At 42.7% G+C, this 19,614-nt stretch overlaps 1 protein-coding gene across 6 annotated transcripts in view; it reads left to right on the plus strand.

Moving 5' to 3' along the window:
* TSPAN14 (tetraspanin 14) overlaps positions 1-19,614 on the plus strand; it is a 79,037-nt gene that overhangs the window by 42,216 nt on the left and 17,207 nt on the right. For all 6 annotated transcript variants that reach the window (XM_073353279.1, XM_073353283.1, XM_073353284.1 and 3 more), the window contains one exon: positions 13,906-13,956. In XM_073353279.1, coding sequence (XP_073209380.1) covers positions 13,906-13,956 — 51 coding nt within the window. The remainder of the gene's footprint in view (positions 1-13,905; positions 13,957-19,614) is intronic.

A 19,614-nucleotide genomic window follows, 5' to 3' on the forward strand; every position in this document is an offset into this window, starting at 1 on the left:
AATCCCCTGACATACCTCCATATGCAAGCTTGTGGTGTAGACAATGCCTGAAGTGCTACTTGGTGATCCCTATCCAAATACTCACCTGACTCAGCCTGACCTTCCCTAGCTTGTGAGATCCAATGGCACTGGATTAGCTAAAAATAGGATAGTGTTGAATCTAGGTATTGTTAAAATATTTATTTGCAATATTTCAAATTAACTATAGGTAAATAATCAGCCTTGCAAGATTCTGCTTGTTTAGGGCGAAGTAAAATCTCTAGGTTTTTCATTGTCCTCACTCATCATGGGAGAGAGCAGGCAAGTAGCTCTTGTGCCTGGACAAATAGATATTCATGAAGGCTGAATAAAACCATACAGCTTAAATAAACATAACTCTTTCTTTAGGAAATTTGGTATTTTTTTCCTTTTTGCAAAAAGCTATTTTCAGAGACATCTATTTCCTTGGGGGGAAAAAAATTATATTAAAAACTTGCTTCCTTTCAGGAAACAGTCATGGCCTTCTACATTAAATCTCTTGAGTGCCTGAGATGGTCTCTGTCTGTTATGGCACTACATTAATTTGTGGTCCCTTTTTTTTTTCCCCCTTCCATCTCACACCAGAAGCAGTCAGGTTGTGACCTATAGATTTGCTGAGACAGACTTTCGATTTCCCTGAAATAGATATAAATATATTTTTCTTTTCTTTCGTCCTTATTGAAGATTCCACATTGTGACCATTTCCTGCTGTTGATTTGCCTGATGTCTGCTGTTTAAACTATGAAGTTTAACCTAGTGTTCACTATACTTTCATTTTTCTCATGTGTCTAGCTGATCAGGCCCAAAATTTAACTAGGCTCTAGAAAAATTATCCATGCTTATAAAACCTTTGTTGTTCAGATCAAGGGTTGTAAGCAAGAAGTTATTGATATCTCATTTTCTGATGAGAAATATGGGTCTCTTGGTATCTATGGTGTATTGGAAGCTGTGTAAACATTACCAGCATCACTGTAAATCCTAAGGGTTTTTCTGGTCCTGTTTGCAGGCCAAGGGGCTCTGCAGGAAAGCTTGCAATCAGTCAGTTCTGCAGAGAACCAGCCTCGAGAGAGATGAGTTGAGTTGTATCTCTCTGTTTTAGAGAGGTTGTGCTCTCTGTCTCTCTCGTTTTTAGTTCTTGCATGTTAAGGGTTGTGTATTTTAAGAAACAGTATTATGTTGCAACCTTCCAGTAATAGTTAAAAACATAGAATTCTAACTTCTCCATGTGTATGCCTGAACATAACAGTACAATCAGTTGTGAACATGTGCAAATGATTCAGCCCACACAGTAAGTCATCTCTTTGCATTGTCCATCCTTTCTTGTAAGCAGAGGGAGTATAGAATTAGTAAGAGTCCTGTTCTCCTACCATGGTCCTCGGGGTGGAAGGTTCCTGTGCTTTTCAATACATTGTCTTAATAAACATTTTAGAGGTACTGCTGCTTTAAGTCTGGTAAAGCCAAGAACTTTCTCACAGCTGAACATGAGCCTTCACAATATACTAGTTCTTTGCCTCATTAGGTGGGCAGATCTTTCATTACCTTGGGAGTTCTTCACACCGTCTCAGAACTATGTCTTCCATACTATATATAGTGTAGTTGTAGCCATGTCAGTCCCAGGATATTGGATATTAGCGAGACAAGGTGGGTGAGGTAACAGAAACTGGTCTCATAAAAGATGTTACCTCCGCTACCTCGTCTTCCTCCACTCTAGCATGACTAGGGCTGAATCTCCCATTGAGATTTCCCTGTGTTCTAAAACCACTTCAGGGCGAACACAGCATTATTGTGCTGCATCGTGAATGACAGCTTCACGGGATAAGGTGATAATTCTGTGCTTCTAAGGGCCAGATTCTGACACCCTTATGTGGAGTAGTACCTTTCTCTGAGAGAGAGATGTCAGTGGGACTGTGGAGAAGTAGGACACTAGTCCGAATGCATACGTCTACACTGCAATTAAAAACCTGTGGCTGGTCCATGCTAGCTGACTTGAGCTTGTGGGTCTTAGGCTGCAGGGCTGTTTTATTGCAGTGTAGACTTCTGGGTGTGGGACCCTCCAACCTTGCAGGGTCCTAGAGACCGGGCTCCAGCCCAAGCTCTGAAGTATACACTACAATCAAACAGCCCCACAGCCCGAGCTCGAGTCAGCTGGCACAGGCTAAACGTGGGTTCTTAATTGCAGTGTAGACATGCCCAATGAACCAAAGCTGTGGCTCTAACCCTGTGTTTTTTGGCTGTAGAGCAGTGCTCCAAAATGCCTACCCTTCACCTTGAAAACTCATTGGAGGGCAGGAGGGATACCCCAATAATGCTTTTGTTCTGAACTGCTTGCACTCTTGAGATCCAATCCAGGAATCATGGAGCGAAAGGGGGAAGGATTGAGCATTCCAGAATTCTCCTTATCCTTACTCACATCTCGACAGGAAGAGCAGAATGCAGTTCATTGTGATGTACCTTGAGTTACTTCCTAATTCTGCTCCTGGCCGTTAGCAATTGGGATTTCAGATGTTTAGAAAAAAATACAGTAATAGGTGGGAAACCATAGGATGATGCAAGCCCAGTATCTTTGCTCTGAACAAGATAACGCTACAGTCATCTCAGGTCAACTTTAGTATAAAATTTAGGGTTTATAAAAATAAAATGATCTTTTAAATCTAAGACTAATATCAACATTTTCATGATGTTAATGGAAAAGATTTCTTGGGATTTTTAAATTGCAGCTCCTCTTTTTGCTCAGCTGTGCAGTGGAGCGAGGAAGGAATCCACAGTGTCTTGTACAGCTCTGAAAGGACATCTAGAACAGCAGCCCCTGTGCTTGAAGGAGAAAAGCAGCTGTTACCAAGTTGTTTATTGACCCCAAGAGCAACTTTCTAGAAAGGGGACAGGGAGAGAAAGAGAGGGGAGTATATTGAGCCATGGCTCCACTCATGTTATATGCTGGTGGTTTAAGTTCACAGCATAAACATGGGGAATTTAGATAAACATAAGTACTTTTGCTGGAAGGTTGTAGTGTGACACTACTTTCGAACCCAGAATAACACCTAAAAACCCTGCCACGGAGAGAGACTTAAACAGGCTGCTGTCTCTGAGGCAGAACTCACCCCACTTTACTCTAAGCAGTCTGGCTGCAGGCTGACTGATCCCATGCTTCCCTACAGGGAGGCCTGGCTTCAAGCAGGGCCAGGAAAACATCAGAGTATTTAAAGCGATGGTTTACAATTTTAACAGTTTTTTTCAATACACCACACTTGTCAGCAAAGCAGGTTTTGTCACATGGGCGAGAGAATGTGTACACCCATTGAAGGAGAGTAGCAAATTACTCTTATCTTCCCAATGCAACTGGTGACCTGCAAAAAGCATTGTGCCTCCTAGTCAGTAGGAATGTTTCCATGCAGTTTTGGATCAGGCCCCGAGATGGAATACCTCTGAAGCAATTTTTCTGTATGCCTTCCCCATTGCAGGATGGTGACTAAATAAATACCCCAATTTAGCCCTATGTGATGAGAGGCAAATTGGATTTTAGGTCTTTGTTTTTTAATAGTTAAAGGTGTTGCTGCTGACATAGATGAGGGGATTCAGAGAGGGTGTGAGACTGATTTTAAAAGTAAGTTTGAGCATTACTGTCTCCTTTCAGAGTGCAGTTGTTCTATATAACAATGAATAATTCAGACAATCCTACAAAATAAGAGGGCATTTCTCTCTGAACAGAATATAAAAAGAAAACCCAACATTTCAAAGTTGTCGTGGATCTATAAACCCCAGGGCAGGAAGGGCGCAGCTGCTGGTGGCTCATTTGAACTTCCTGTTCGCAGAGGTGTGGTGGATTTGTTGTGTATGTTTCCATCCAACCTCTTTCATGGTGCATGTGGGTTTACTGATTGTAAAGTGTAGAGGCCAATCTGGATGATCCAAGATGACATTCTTGTTTTAAAACATATTGTTTGAGTCCATGTAAAAGGCAGATGCCTAAAACAGAAACTTCTGTAACATTCCAAGGCTCACTAATTTGCAGCATGACACACTCACTCTGGGTTAACTTTTAAGGTCATTTGTCACTACAGAATATCATTACAGATTTTTTCAGCAGTTATCAATGAGGCATTTAAAGTCTCACATGGAATTTAAAAACAAGGAACTCACTCATTTAAATATTTGCACTTTGGCAGCCATGTGAATCTGCTCCATCATTCCACTTCTATAAATTCACTGATAGATATAGAGTTCTGTGACCTATTTCAGCAGATGATTTCAAATGCAGTGCATCTGGGGCCTGATCCTGCTCCTATTTGAGGTTGAGGTGGTTCAACATCTTGGACGATTAGGCACATACACCAAGGGGAGTACCACCTCTGATGGTGAGTCACCTCACTACCACCATGGTTGGATCAACTCCCAGCCCATGTGGATAGTAACCAAAACTTGTAAAAATAGGATGGTTGTCTGATGACCCATTTAATGATGGGTTTGCTCTCTGTCCATTGCTTCTGGACTGGTATCCACTTCACAAAAACAGCACTACAATTAGATTCATTTGTAGTTCTTGTTGGCAGTTCTTTGGTCTGACCTCTCACCAAAGACCAAATGAGCATGGAGACTGAGAGGCCCTCCAGCTCTGAGAGGTGGTCCTTGTAGCTCACGTTAGAGCCACATAGGCTGGGAAATAGATCTGGGAGAATAGTGTGGAATGAAAATCACAGTGAATTCTAAATTTGGGTGTGCTCACACACAGCTCCTTCAGCACTCACTTGTGTAAGATTTTGTTCTCATGGATATCTGGCGCATTTAGGAGGTGAGGGTGGAAGCTCATGCCTGGAAAAACATGCTGGTTCACTGTGTGATCATGCTAGAAGGTGTATTCATTTCAGAAGTGCTTGCAAGGTCATCAATTTATATTGCTGAATTTGGATGTAAGGCTCTTAGTCAATTGGGAACGCACAGTAACTTGTGATAGGCCTCCACAAATTGTGACTACTGACAGCAATACTCCAAGGGCCAGATTGTGATACCCTTACCTAAAGGCTATGTAGTAAGGGTGTCACAATTTGGCCCATAGTGCACCATTGACAATTCATAAGCTAACATGCATTCATCCAAAACATTTTTTCAAATGAATCTGAACAGGGAAACAGCTCTTTTCTACTGGGTAGCTTGCACTGCGGCTGTTCTTGGTGAAATAAGCTTCTACATCTCTTAGTTCTCGCGAGTCAAATGGCTAAGAAGGAGTGAGCCTGCTACTGTTTCCGTTGTTGATTCTCAATGCATAATTGACTGAGATTCAACAGTGAGGCTGCAAAGTTGTTGAGGGTATGATCTGGCCTACAAAATAGCTGGCTGGTAATGCACAAGAAGGAAAGAATGCAGCTGACTTTCAGAGCACAACCTGAGAGCTTGTGGTGACAGAAAAATATATCCTCTTAATTGTAAACTGAGAATATGCGGCTTGGAAGGTGCTGGAGGTGATTAACATGGAAACCCAAAGTGCTGTTTTTAGTCACTTTTCAGAGTAGACCTACACTTCGAAAGAAATACAAGTTTGCCTCATTTCTATTACTGTAACAGACAAGTCAGTCACCTCTCTGAGTGACAGTAACATAACAAGGAAGTGGGAAAAAGTGGAATGTACATAGCAAATCAATTTTAATTTTTCTGTGCTATGTCCAAAGGCCCCTGTGATCCTTCATCTAGAGTTAAAACATTGTTATACCAAAGAGATGAACATGTTTTTTTATTATCCCCAGATTGGGAGCAACAAAGACACGTGGAACTGTAGAGAGAAATCAAAAGACACTATCTTCCCCTTTCCTTCCAGGACCAATGGGACAGAGTGTCTTTTCTGCTGAATCTTAATAAGAGGAAGCAGTTTTCCTGTCAGTCTCTGAAAAATTCTCCATAGCCTCTTGCAGTACAGTAATAATCAGAAGCAACACGCAGCTGTTTTAATTGTTGGGTGTCCAGTCCCACTGCCCAACAACTCCTATCTAGGCAGGGTAAAATACGCTGCCTAATGGAAACCAAAATAAATGCTTCTCAATTAAGAAATCGATTTTTTAAAAAAAAAAAAAATTAGGATGGGAACAAAACAGGAAGGCTGTAATCCGTTCAAACACAACAAACATGAAGGCGTTAAATAGCTCGCTATGTGAATAGCGGCATGGTCCTCTCTTCTTTTTGTGTGTATCAGCTAGTCCCATTCCATTAATTTTCTAGAAATCTTCAAGTTCCAGTTAACCCTTTACCTACTGCCAAGATTAACCCATGCTGTGGCAACTTGCTACCTTGTCTCCTGCACCCTACACCAGCCTCTTCTTCTCTTGCCTTCTGGTATCATTGTGGCGCATGAGTAGGAAATATTAGATGAATGTCTTTAAAAAGAGCTGGTTGAAACTCAGAATTCCCTTTCCACTGGATATGCCTTTGCTTTGAAAAGAAAATTTTCTCACTAGAACAAAACCTAGACATTTTCAAAATTTTCCTTAAGAGAAAAAAAATCAATTTTTCCCCAATATGGAAAAAAATTGAAGTATTTCAATTTGTTCCCTTCGCCTTCTCTACTCTTTGCCCCCCTCCCCCCCCGAGTTCCTGCACTGCCTCCTGGAGTTGTGGGAGCCTAGAAGGCATGAGAGCCCCAGTTCAAGCCAGGACGTCCAGTTCCACAGCAGGGACCCTGGAAGTCCTGGACTTCCCAGTCAGGCTAAATGGCGGGGCTGTCCTGGAAGCTTGACTCTGGAGGCTCAGGATCCTCAGCAGCCCACCAGGCAGGAAACTACACAGTCTTCTGTTAAAAGTTTGTTGAAACCAAAATGTTTCCATAGATCAGCAGTTTCTGATGCAAATCGGTACTGGAAAATTTCCTAACTAGCTCTAGCTTTGAACTTTGTATAATAGAAAATCCACAATGAAACACTTCTATTCCCTACCTGAAAAAAGTCACTGCTTAGAGACTTAGGTGTGGTCTAGGTCACTACTACTTTTGACACATCCATATGTTTTTCAAAGCTTATTAAAATGAGGGAGGTTTTGTTAACACTCAAGGTGTGTACTTGCTTCAACATGACCAAGTTGCATGTTCACTGTATGCTATTGCTCATCTAACCTTGAAATGGAAGTTTAACTAGCATCACTTTGTCCACCCATGGCTGTTTCATGCGTAATTGTTTTGCATCACTTTCTGTGTGCTTGTCCTACTATGTGATACTGAGCTCTTGCAGAATCATCTGACACTCTTTTGAGTAACTAGGTATAAAATGGCTTATACATCACCCTTAGCATTTTTAGCCACAGAGCAAACTAGGAATTTCTCCCACTCTGATCACTGCTATGCCTGTGGCAATAGAAGCTGTGACACTTCAAAATCCTGACATCTGCCTAATGCGTAATGATAAAAAAGCTCTGTGCTTTCCCCCCACCTTGACTCCATCATGTGGAATTAGCTGTAGTGTTCAGCTCACAGAAGGTGGTTGTTCCAGATATGGCTGCTTTTGCTAGAAAAAGGTTATTTTTTTTAAGATATTGCACTCTACTTCTCAGCAGGCATGTATTGTCAAGCCTAGAGGGGAATAGCAGATCACAGACTCAAGAGAAATGAAGTCCTCCATAGTGGTAATAGTAGAAGTACTGGTTCTGAGATAGTGGAAGTGTCAGACAAGAACACCATTTAATATGATCTCAAGGGGAGAAATCAGGCTTACTACAAAAGAGCAGAAGACACGTTTTGGTGAGCCCAAAATTGGATTGAAAATTATATATGTAATGTCTGCAGTCAGTTCTTCATATTAATTAAAAAGAAATATGGCCAGCTGCCTAGCACTCACAAATAGTAATAAAAGTGCTTCTGTAAAGTGAATGAAGGGGGAGAGAATATAGCACAAGCAAACAAACAATTTCAGACCTGGGAGGAATTGCTGTAAGTAATAAGGAAATTGTCTGAGAAATTAAGAAAAATCCTTTATAATCTGGAACACAGTTAAGCCACCCCATAAAAAGCAGCGGGGGGACACCTAGCAAGTGATGGTTGGGTTCCTTGTTGCTAAGCACCTTAGAAAAGCCAGTGTTGGCTGTCTAGAGTCTGGTTATGGCCTGTCAGCAAGGGGGAGGGGAGCAGCGTTCATACCGCACACCCCATCAGTGCCCAGGCTGGGGAAGCTAATGATCCAACCAGCGGACCAAATACTTTGATGAATCCTGGTCACGTGCCACCTGAGGCATGTTGCACATATGCTAAGAAGAATCAAGAATGCACAAAGTATAAATCATGGCAAAGAGCTGACTTCAGTTTAAAAACCAGTGGTCTTCTAGCACAATGCAGCTCTTGCCAATGGAAACTCCTGAAAGTTGGTTATGATCCCAGGCTTTGCATACTTGAGTTAGCGTTCCTACTGCACTTCCTTTTGGCTGAGAGAAAGCAAGTATGGTGTAGGTCTAATGTTGGATTCAGCCTGTTTCTGGGGAACTGTACCCTCCGTGCCAAGGGCAAGGTAGAGTTTTTTCCCATCTCTAACTACTCTACACCCAGAAGGCAGCATTCCCAAAGCTGGTTAGGTATCGGTAAACTAGGCAGCTGCCGAAGATGGCAGGTTTGGCCTGTTCACCCCTCTGTCATGAAGGAGGGACAGCCTGGCTAAATCTGCCACTCAAGGCCTAGGAGGAAGAGGGTGGCATGTTGACATGTTGATTGTTTTGAGTGGCCTCTGGGTGGGTGTCTCCTCTCCTTCATCTGAAACTGTTTATGCATAGGTTTCTGAGATGCCTCCAAGCTTTTGGGTAAATGGTTTCTATTATAGACTTAGAGAAGTGAGAATGAGACCTCATTTACTCTCAAACTGTGGAAAAGCTTTTGCTATAGCAGCATATTATTAACCTACAAGGTCAGCAGGTATGCTCTAGGGGAGCAGATAAAGAGCTGGTTAGCTCAGACATTGGGAGTGGAAAATTTCATCTTTGTTTGGATACTGATACTGGGTGTTAAGACAGAGGCTGCCTGTGACTACAAAGTGTTGAGGTCAGAGCAAGGATCAATTTTTGCTTCACATGAAAGAGTTGAGTTAATGGGGGTTATAGAATGTTTAAGTCAGTGCAAAATCTGGGTTAGTTTCTCAAACTTGATGCTTTCTGAAAAGGAAGGAGTTGGAGACCATCCTTACCACCTAATTCAAAGTGGCTTAAAGTTAGGAGCAGGAAGCAAAGAAATGGCTTATCTAATTGAATGGGAAGGGGGTTAGGTAATGAGTCTTGACATAGACAAATCATAAAAAAAGGGAATACAGGAGCACTCAGTCTAGTGCTGCCATGTAAAATTACTAAACAGGGGAATGAGCTGTGTGAAGTAGTGCATGAAATTCTCTGAAATCATCACCAGAGCGCAGATAAGCAGTTTTAAAAAATGGGCCATGGGATAATAGAATGATCCCTTAAGGAGGCAGCATGCACTTTTTTAATAAACAGTTTTTAAAAGGAGTTAATTTTTTATTTGTAGGAGGAAAAAATGCAGCGGGCTAAAACCAAGCCCTGAAAAGGCTTGTTTTATGAGGAGACATTAAAAAGAATGAGGCTGGTCATCTTAGAAAAGAGGTGACTGAGGTGGGCTATGATAGGGGTCTCTAAAATCATGAATGGTGTGGAGGAAATGATAAACAACACTTCTGTATTCCCTTCACATAACACAAGAACCAGGGGTTTAAAACAAACGTACGGAAGTACTTTACACAACACAGTCAACTTGTGGAACTTGTTGCCAAGGGATGTTGTGAATTCCAAAAGTATAACTGGGTTCAAAAAAGAATTAGATAAGTTCATGGAGGATACATCCATCAATGGCTATTAACCAAGACAGTCAGGGAAACAGCCCCATGCTCTTGGTGTCCCTAAACCTTGGACTGCTAGAAGCTGAGACTGGATGACAGGGAGTGGCTCATTCAATAACTGCCCTGTTCTGTTCATTCCCCTGAAGTATCTGGCACCAGCCACTGTCAGAAGACAGGATACTGGGCCAGATGGACCATTGGTCTGACCCAGTATGGCCATTCTTATGTTTGTAATCCTGCTTATTCAAAGGTCATACTTCTGGGTGGGTGTCTTCTGCCCTGGTTCCACGCAGTTCCTGGAAGTGGCTGGCATTTTTCTCCAGCTCCTAGGCAAAGAAAGGCTTGGCCACAGGGGCTCTGCATGCTGCCTCGCCTCAAGTGCCGGCTCGGACAGTGTAGTGGGAACAGCGGCCAATGGGAGCTGCAGGGGTGGCACGGGTGGCCGGGGGCAGCGTGCAGAGCCGCCTGGCCGTGCCTCCACCTAGGAGCTGGAAAGAAATGCCACCCGCTTCCGGGAACCACCTGAGGTATGCGCTACCTGGAGCCTGCACCACCTCCTATGCCCCAGTCCTGAGCCGCCTCCTGCACCCAAACTCCCTCCCAGAACCCGCACTCCCTCCTGCACCCCAAACCCCTTGTCCCTGCCCCCACATCAGAGCCTGCACCCCTAGCTGGTGCCCTCACTCCCCCCACACTTCAACCCTCTGCTCCAGCCCAGAGGTCCCACCCCATCCAAAACTCTCATTTCTGGCCCCACCCCAGAGCCTGCACTCCTAGCCAGAGCCCTCACCCTCTCCTGCATCCCAGCCCCTGTCCAGCCTAGTGAAATTGAGTGAGTGAGCAAGGGTGGGGGAGAATGAGTGATGAAAGGAGGGGGGATGGAGTGAGCAGGGGGCGGGCCCTTGGATAGGGGGTGGGGCAGAGGGCAAGGGTGTTCAGTTTCTGCAATTGGAAAGTTGGCAACCCTACTGTAATTCCTGGGGCTCTGATCTATGATTGAGGCTAGTAGTGCACTAGGAGCCGTACGAACCAGAATAAAAAGATCCTTGCCCCACAGAGTTTACAAGCTAATATGGATACTGACAGACTGACTGAGGGAATACAAGGAAACAATGAGACAATATTGGTCAGCATGACAGGCTGCTGGTGTGCTGAGACCGCTGCCTAACTGTAGTCAAGTTTTTTGTAGGCATGACAGCAAATGATTAATTTGAAGGAGGATAATGAGGTAGGTTTGTGGACGTTTATGGGGATCTCCTCTCAAACATGAAGGGAGGCGCATGGGAGGAAAGCGTGAAGGTGCTTGTTTGAAAATACAATAATTACATGATGGAGGCTACACTTATTGACCTGTCAGGCATGGAAATTGACACTGAATGAAACATTATGGCTACAGTGAGGATAAGCTGTAAAGGGCCTTGAGAGTGACAATAAGTGGCTTATGTTTTTGATGTGGTAGAGGCGGAAGCTAGTGGAGGGATGCAAAGAGGAAGGTGATGTGGTCAAAGCAAAGGGCTACGAGTGACTTTTTTTTTAAAATCAGCCTTGTGAATGGGTATAGGTGGAGCAAGATTGTATTTGTCAAAGCCAGAGAGAAGGATGTTGCAGTAATTGAGATGCAAGATGATGAGAGCCTGGGTGAGCATTTTAGCTGCATTGATTGATAGGAAAGGTGGTATTTTAGAGAGATTATTTCTGCATAACCTGCAAGATTTAGGTATATGTAGCCCAAGGTCCAGTGTGCTTCAACAGCAGCCCCAGAAACTACAAGTTGTGGACTACAAACTGAGGCATGCTGGGAGAACTTGCTAGTTCCTGCCAGGATGTACCCTCTGTTCCGCCAGCAGGAGGTCTCAGCATTGACTGAGCTGGGAGCACGTAGCAGGCAAGCAGAGAGGAGGCTACTGGACTGTAATCCTGTTCTATGTTCTTTACAGAATAAAGCCTTGTTCCTGGTGGTTTGTCTGAGTGGGTCTGGTCTGAGGTGAACACACACTGACACACAATGCAGAGCACATAAAGGAGCCTCAGGCCCAGTTTCCCAAAGTTGTGTAAAAAGTCGCAAGGCAGGCTTACCCTATCTTGAACAACCTCATACTGGACCAGTGAACAGGAGAAGAGACTACATATAGCCTGGATGTGGCAACGTAGAAAGAGGTTTGAGTCAAAGATGTCCAGATTACATGTCTGTGTTGTGATGGTGTCCATTGTAATCACGAGAGGACGTGGGAGGACTTGAGTTGATGTCTAGGCATCCACAAGGAGACGTCGGGGAGAGAGTGGGAGGCGCTGAGATTTTGGTTTGGACAGAAAGAGACAAGCCTGGAGTAGATAGGTAGATCTGCGCGTCATCAGCATGTGGAGATGGTAGCTGAATTTGTGTTTTGCAGATGAGATTACTTAGAAAAAGAAGAGAAGGAGACCAAGGACAAAGCCATCATAACCCCTGCAGAAAGCTGGGGGAGGAGGAGTATCCTCTAAAGGAATGATTAGAGTGACAGGAGAACCAGCATAGTACAGAGTCACAGAACCCAAGGGAGAGCAAGATTTAAAGAAGGCGATAGGGTGACCAGATAGCAAGTGTGAAAAATCGGGATGGGGGTGGAGGGTAATAGGAGCCTATGTGAGAAAAAGCCCGAAATATCGGGACTGTTCCTATACAATCAGGACATCTGGTCCTCCTAGGAGAGCATGGTCAACTGTCCTCAAGGAGGATGAGGATGGAGTACTGGTTCTGAGTTTTGGCTAGGAAGAGGACATTAGAGATTGTTTCTCTACTGCAAAATGGGGATATGATACTAACCATCTCAAAGTACTCTAAGATTTAAAGAGGCAAAACACTAGAATTATTACTTTAGGCCCAGATCTTGCAAACATTTATTCACATTCTTTTCTTTATTCAAATGAGTATTCCCCTTGAAATCAATGGGATTATTTATATGCATAAGTATTTCAATATCTGGGCCTTAAATCCAATGTACATTCTTTTCAAGCACATCTGTTGCTCTCTGCCTTTTATTGTTGTAAACTCTTTGTATCAGCATTCCAGAATCACAAGTCTGAGAGTCTGGGGTTGAGATGGCTCAGACCCATTCATCATTAGAGTACCTAGTACTAGCCACAGCTGATGGTCAGGCCTGATCCTGTGAGATGCTTAGAGTTTCTTCAGAGGTATTCACAGAGGACTGAGTAGATTCATCATATCTCTGGGAGATGTTTCCCCTAGGACAAGCTTAAGACACACATGTGGAATGGCAGAGGGAACATGCACTGCCACTGCCGAGCCATGTGCCTAGTCAGAGAATCTCATTCTCTAGTTGTGCTATAGATCTGGTATCCTTTGCCAGTACTAAATTTGCTTAACATTAATGAAAACTGTAGGTGATGCTTCCTGAATTCAAGACTTTTTTTCCTATGTTCCTCAATCATTGTTAGTCTTTGTCCTATGTTTTTGTTTCTTCAGTATGGATACAATGGTTGACCTCACATGAGGGGACCACACTTTTATACAGGTTTCAGAGTAACAGCCGTGTTGGTCTGTATTCGCAAAAAGAAAAGGAGTACTTGTGGCACCTTTACAAGTAGCTCACAAAAGCTTATGCTCAAATAAATTGGTTAGTCTCTAAGGTGTTACAAGTACTCCTTTACTTTTATACAGGTTTCAGAGTAGCAGCCCCGTGTTAGATTGTATCCGCAAAAAGAAAAGGAGGACTTTTGGCACCTTAGAGACTAACCAATTTATTTGAGCATAAGCTTTCATGAGCTACAGCTCACTTCATCACTTTTATACAGAATTCTAGAGTCCTAACAAGCCCTTCTGTTCCTACAGGAAGTGTTAACTTAATTAGGAAACCTCTCCTATCAGATGATTTTTATGTTATGCTGTAACAGTTTTTTCTGAGAAAAGGACTGCTGTTCTATGTAAGCCTATATGCATACAGAGACTCATAAATACATTCTCCTATTTGCTTTGTTATATGTATTTATGGTGATTATTTCTAAGGAGGGTGAGGGGAGCATATTATTTCACATTGGGAAGTCTTGTTTTCATTCCTGATTAGTGTACTAATCAAATTTTTCTTTTCTGTAGCTAGCTGGAGTTGCTTTCCTAGCAGCCGGGCTTTGGGCATGGAGTGAAAAGGTAAGATTATGAAGGATTGTTGATGTTGCATTAACCAATTTCTTAAGTGTGTTTTAGCTTCCCATCCTCAAGAAACAATAGGAGTTAAAAACATCTGAGCTAAATTCTTAAGGAAAAAATAATTTACTACTTTATAAAGTCCTAGTTTTTGCCCTTCATAGGGATGGTTGTGTCTGTAGGGCCTATGTACAGTAGGCAGCACAGGTATAATATCCCTCTTATATTTTGCTAGATTAACCTATTCTCCCCTTCAAAGTCCTGTGGTAGTCACCCCAGCATCACTCTGTTATTTTTCCATTTGCCATGAGGAATGAGCTGGATTAAATATGTACAGGTATACAATTCGATCTACCAAGTGTGATAGCTGGAACCATCCATTATGATGATAATGGTACCCTTTAGTCATATGTGTCTGACCTTTTTTTTCTTAAAATTTCTTTTTGTTGCTACCAGCATTGTTGTGACTTGCTTGTGATTAGAATTAAACAACAGGGTTTTGGAACTGCAAGTGCCTGTGTATGTATTGTTGAGTTGCTGTAATTGGTAGTGGAGGTGGGATGTTTGTAGGGGGAAAAAAGGTCTGAGCCCTAATGTCACAACTTCTGTTAACAAACTTTTTATTTTAGAATCTATTGTAGAGATGCAATACATCTATTAGGTCATCTAGTCCAATTCCCTGTCAGTAAATCACCTTATTGTAGACCTACTAGAGTTTTATCTACTCAAATTTTAAATGAGCTGAGATTTCCCCCACTTGATATGACAGATTATTCCAAAGGCTAGTAGATCATAGTTTGGAAGCTTTCCTGATATTCAACCACAATTTTCCCTTTCTTAGGCCTTGTCTACACTATGGGGGTAAGTCGACCTAAGTTACGCAACTCCAGCTACGTAGCTTAGGTCGACTTACTGCGGTGTTTGCAACCGCACTGGGTCAACAGGAGACAATCTCCCATCGACTTACTTTATGCTTCTCTTTCCGGTGGAGTACCGGAGTCGAGGGGAGAGTGATCTGTGGTCGATTTAGCGGGTCTTCACTAAAATTTGACTAGATAACTCTTCATTAGACCCGCTGAATCGACTCCCAGTGCATCGATCCCTGCAGCATCGATCCCCGGTAAGTTTATACATTCCCTTAATTTTTTTCCCATTACTCCTTAGGTGTGGTAGATAACTGAGATATCTCTTCCCCATCTCACTTCATGTGCTGTTGAGGAACTGCTAAATGGATTTGAGAGCAAGGGCTGGAATTGGCAAAATATAAACAGTATTGGGAGAAAAAGCACTTATTGGAATTTCAGTTACCGATTTGACCAACAACCAAAGTGAATTAGATCGGAGAAGGATGAGGCAAAAAAAGCTTTTTCTTTTAATTGGTTAAAGAAAGACATGCCAAACATGCATATCTAAGAGCTTTTCTGTCAGTTTTCTTAATCAGCCTGTCTTCTCATATACAGTAGGCCAGGGTGACATTACTTAGAATCATGAAATGTAGGGCTGGAAGGGACCTTGGGAGGTGATTTATAGGGCCCGGGGCTCAGGCTGCTGGCGCGGTAGCGACGGTGGTAGCCGGGAGTCCCGGGCCCTTTAAGTTGCTGCTGGAGCCCCAGGGTAGCGGTGGCAGCAGCTGGGAGCCATGGAGCTCTGGCAGTGATTTAAAGGGCCAGTGGCTCTGGCTGCTGCTGGGAGCCCCGGGCCCTTTTAAATTGCCGGGCCCCAAGGAACCTGCCCCTTTTGCCCCCCCGCATTGGCGGCCCTGCCGGTATGGTCGTCTGTGTACTGGCTCTTACAGGTATGCTGTACCAGACCATACCGACTTACTTTCACCTCTGGTTAATACACCCCAGAATGATAGTCACCTTTTTCACAAGTGCCTCACATTGTTGGCTTACACTCAATGTGTGATCTACTATAACTCCCAGAAACTTTTCTGCAAGTACAACTACCTAGTCAGTTATTCTCCATTTTTGTATTTGTGTATTTGATTTTTGCCAGCCTTTTTCCTGGTTTTGTTAAGAAGTTTTTGTTTCGTTGGTGTTGGACAGACATGCTCTCTAAGCAGCTACCTTGCTCAGTAGGTGCATGTTAAATACAGACAAGTATGCAATGTTTGCTTCCCTTATTAGAAATCCATCTGAGCATTTTCAGGGGTCCAGCAGAAGCCATGTATGTAATGGGGCCTATTCGTCCTTCATTGTTTTGGAAAATGGAGAAAGTTTGAGCTAATCGTATTATAACATACAAGGTTTTCCACTGTCAAAAAAATGCAAACCATGAATTTCTTTTGAATTTCTCCCTATTCTGGTAGGACTGCAGTATGAAACCTAGTTCAGTGTATGAGACCATGCTACTTCCTGTTGCACATTTCCTATTCATTCTGTGAACATTGTAAAGCTAAACAATTAACCTAAATGGTTTCTTACCTAAATTCCCTTTTCTCTGAATTTTATGAGAGATTTTAACATAATTAACACTTTTCTGTTTATAAAACACAAACAGATCTTGAAGAATCTGCCTTCTCTTCTTAAATTTAATTAAGCTCTTCCTGTGCTGTCCACAGTTTAAAAGAGGTGCCTAGTATTGTAATTACAGAAATGGCTAACGCATGACCATCTCCATCTGCCTGGTGGATTATGCAACACACTGGATTTGTTTAAGAGGAAACTTTTGCTAAATGTATCTTCGTATACTGTAAATTGTTAGATCTCTTTAACAGTTCTGTAATTTTTGCGCACGGCATTCTGCCTTCCCACCAGTTAGCTCTTGCTGTTGATGCTCCCAAACCTTGACAATGAGCAGTATGATACCGAAGGTCTGTGGCTTAAAGACCCGTAAACTGTGCATGTACTTAGCTACAGATAAGATAAAACAATCAGTGAGAAAAACTAGTGTCTAAATCCCTTGATGTTACTGATATTCTTCAGCTCTCCTGCAGATGACGTGTGGATCTGTCCTGTTTACTTGCCTGTGCAGATGGAACTCTGAATGTACAGTAAAGAAACAACTCCATGAGCTATGATGCTGCAATAAAACGGGGAGATGAATTTATTTATAAAGCAAAACAAAGTTCACCAATGATGGAGGTGGATGTGGGAAGAGCCAAGGAGAAGTTCTGAACTCTTCCCCGGTGCAAACTGTTAATCTCATCCAAACGTATCTGGCACTTACATAATTCTGAATTCCTCACATTTTTCCCCTCCAGTCAGAATTAATTCAGCTTGATTCTCCAGCAGGGTTTTTTTTTTTTTTATTAGACATTCATAATCATGAGAGAGTCTACATATTCTCAGTGATTTTGGAATGGAGAATGCCCAGGCTATGATAATTGGTCAGAGTGAAGTGTGCAACAGCTCCTCTCTAGTTCTTGTACTTTTTGACAAATGCTGATTAAAAGTAAAGTTCTGTTAGCATGTTACTGCTGCCAACCTGGCAGCTCTAATGAGAGCCCACTCTGGCAGTTTGTTTTAAATTATAGAGGAAGGTGTAATAATTCTTAAATATCATTGGGGTGCTATCCCTATCCAAAGAGCAGCAATCACGAAATTTCCCAAAAGCAATATCCTTGCCTTATATTTACATGCTTATTAGAGGATAGTATTGAGTCTCTAAAATCCCCCTTTTGTGATGTGTATTTTTAGTTATTCCAGCGCTGGTGTCTCTGTTGAATAGCAAGATGGCAATATACAATGCTTTGAGAGAAGTAGGCTGCTTCTGTGAATTATATTTCTGAATTCTCTGACCTCTCTTTTTGCTATTAGATTTAGTTTGGTTGAGAGAACCACACATCTTCATTTCATGGCGTAATTGCCAGCACTGCTTTGTAAATGGCACTCTATAACCTGTTGATCTTTACCCATTTTTTATTACAGAGTGAAAGACCGAGGTCTTCCTCAGTTTAGAATACGTCTTGTATTCATATTGCTGGTAACTTGTTGGAAACCTTCATGCTTTCACAAAGTTGGCAGCCACATGGATATCACCAAAGATCGGTCTTGCACTCCCCACTTTTTCTTTATCCTGTCTCTATCAACAAAACAATACTAAACCTTAGTTTGTCCCATGCTCTATTACTATATTAAATATTATTGCAATTATACTCTCATTTACTTTCATCCGTCTGGAAAGATCATCTTTGTCGTGTACGTTTATAACTGGTTGTACACTTACATTTTGTATGTAATTTTTAGTAATTTCCATTATGCTAGTGTTAAGAACTCAGTCAGCACGAATCAGGGCTTCATCATACTAGGTCCTATGCAAACACATAACAGAAAGATACTCATAGAACTCATGTTCTAAGATTAGGCAAACTACAATAAGCAAAGAGGAGGTGGATGAACAAGTATATAATAAAGACAGGTGCATATGCATAAGCTAGTCATAATGGTCAATGAAAGCCAAAACAATGTTGTATTTTGGTGTTGGAAGGTAAGTGTTGCTAAATAACCATAATGTGTTCATGTCATCATGTGGTCTCAAGGAACTATTAATTTGTCTTGATGTAGGTTCCCCTGTAACACTGGCAGAAGTTTGTTTGTTTGTACATTGCTTTCCCTCGGTTTGCAGAAAGATGTCCAAGGAGACCCCCAAAGCGTGGTAGTAGTCAAGATTAATTGAATTCAAGAGTACAGCAAAATGTCTTGAGGGGAAAAAACCCATGTCTCTCAAGACAAAAACATCCCCTACAGACCCATCATCTGTAACTGGTTCCTTAGCAGCTGTGACATTGTTTAGGGCTTTAAGGTGGGAAAAGATGGTTCTGAGGCTTGAAAGCTCCCTATCTGATTGCCACACTCCACATGCTAATTGTTTTGCTGTGGCCCTAGTTCAGATCCTCAGGCTTGACGCTAGGTGGAAATGATGTGATGGTTCCAGGCTTTTAGCACCATCTTGTGGTAGCCTGTTTAGTTGAAATCTCCGTGAAGATTGAAATCTCCATGAAGATTGATTTTTCTGCAAAGCTAGTGCTAGGTTATGAGTTCTTCTTTCACCTTTCTTACTGCAGCTCTGCTTCAACTAATTTGCTGTGCTGGATGAAGAAATGGTGTGATTGATCAAACACCTATTTATAAACAATTTTCCAGGAAAACCTCCTTGTGGTGTGCAAGCTTTCCCTAGGCCTAGAGGGTCACATGCAAAAGGTGTTCCTGGGGCTTGTGAAACCCACACACCTTCTGTGTGTAGTGTTCTGTCCCAGCTAATGGCACCGAGACCACTTAGAGAGCAATTAATGAGTCTGCTCTACAGCTTTAACTAATAGCCAGTTGGCTTTTAGCTCATGCGGTAGAAACTCATGCTTTAAGCTGCAGAGGTTCCAGGTTCGATCCCATCTGCTGACAAGCAGGGGCTGTCAGCGTTACAAGTAGGAACTCTTCTGGGATTTCAACTGGAAAGACTCTGATGCGCGAGACGTGCTTCCTCAGCTAGGGGAAGTATATAACCCACACACCTCCTGGGTGTGGTGTTCTGTCCCTTCTAGTGACACCAAGACCACTTAAAGCAGATGTGGGCAAACTACGGCCAGCGGGCCACATCTGGCCCATGGGATTGCCCTGCCCCTGAGCTCCTGGCCCCAGAGGCTAGCCCCTGGCTCGTTCCCCCCACCCCCCGCCTCTGTGCAGCAGGGCTGCACACTCATGCAGGGCAGCGTGGCAGTGT

The sequence above is a fragment of the Lepidochelys kempii genome, chromosome 7 (assembly GCF_965140265.1).
Source record: "Lepidochelys kempii isolate rLepKem1 chromosome 7, rLepKem1.hap2, whole genome shotgun sequence".
Lineage (NCBI taxonomy): Eukaryota > Metazoa > Chordata > Testudines > Cheloniidae > Lepidochelys > Lepidochelys kempii.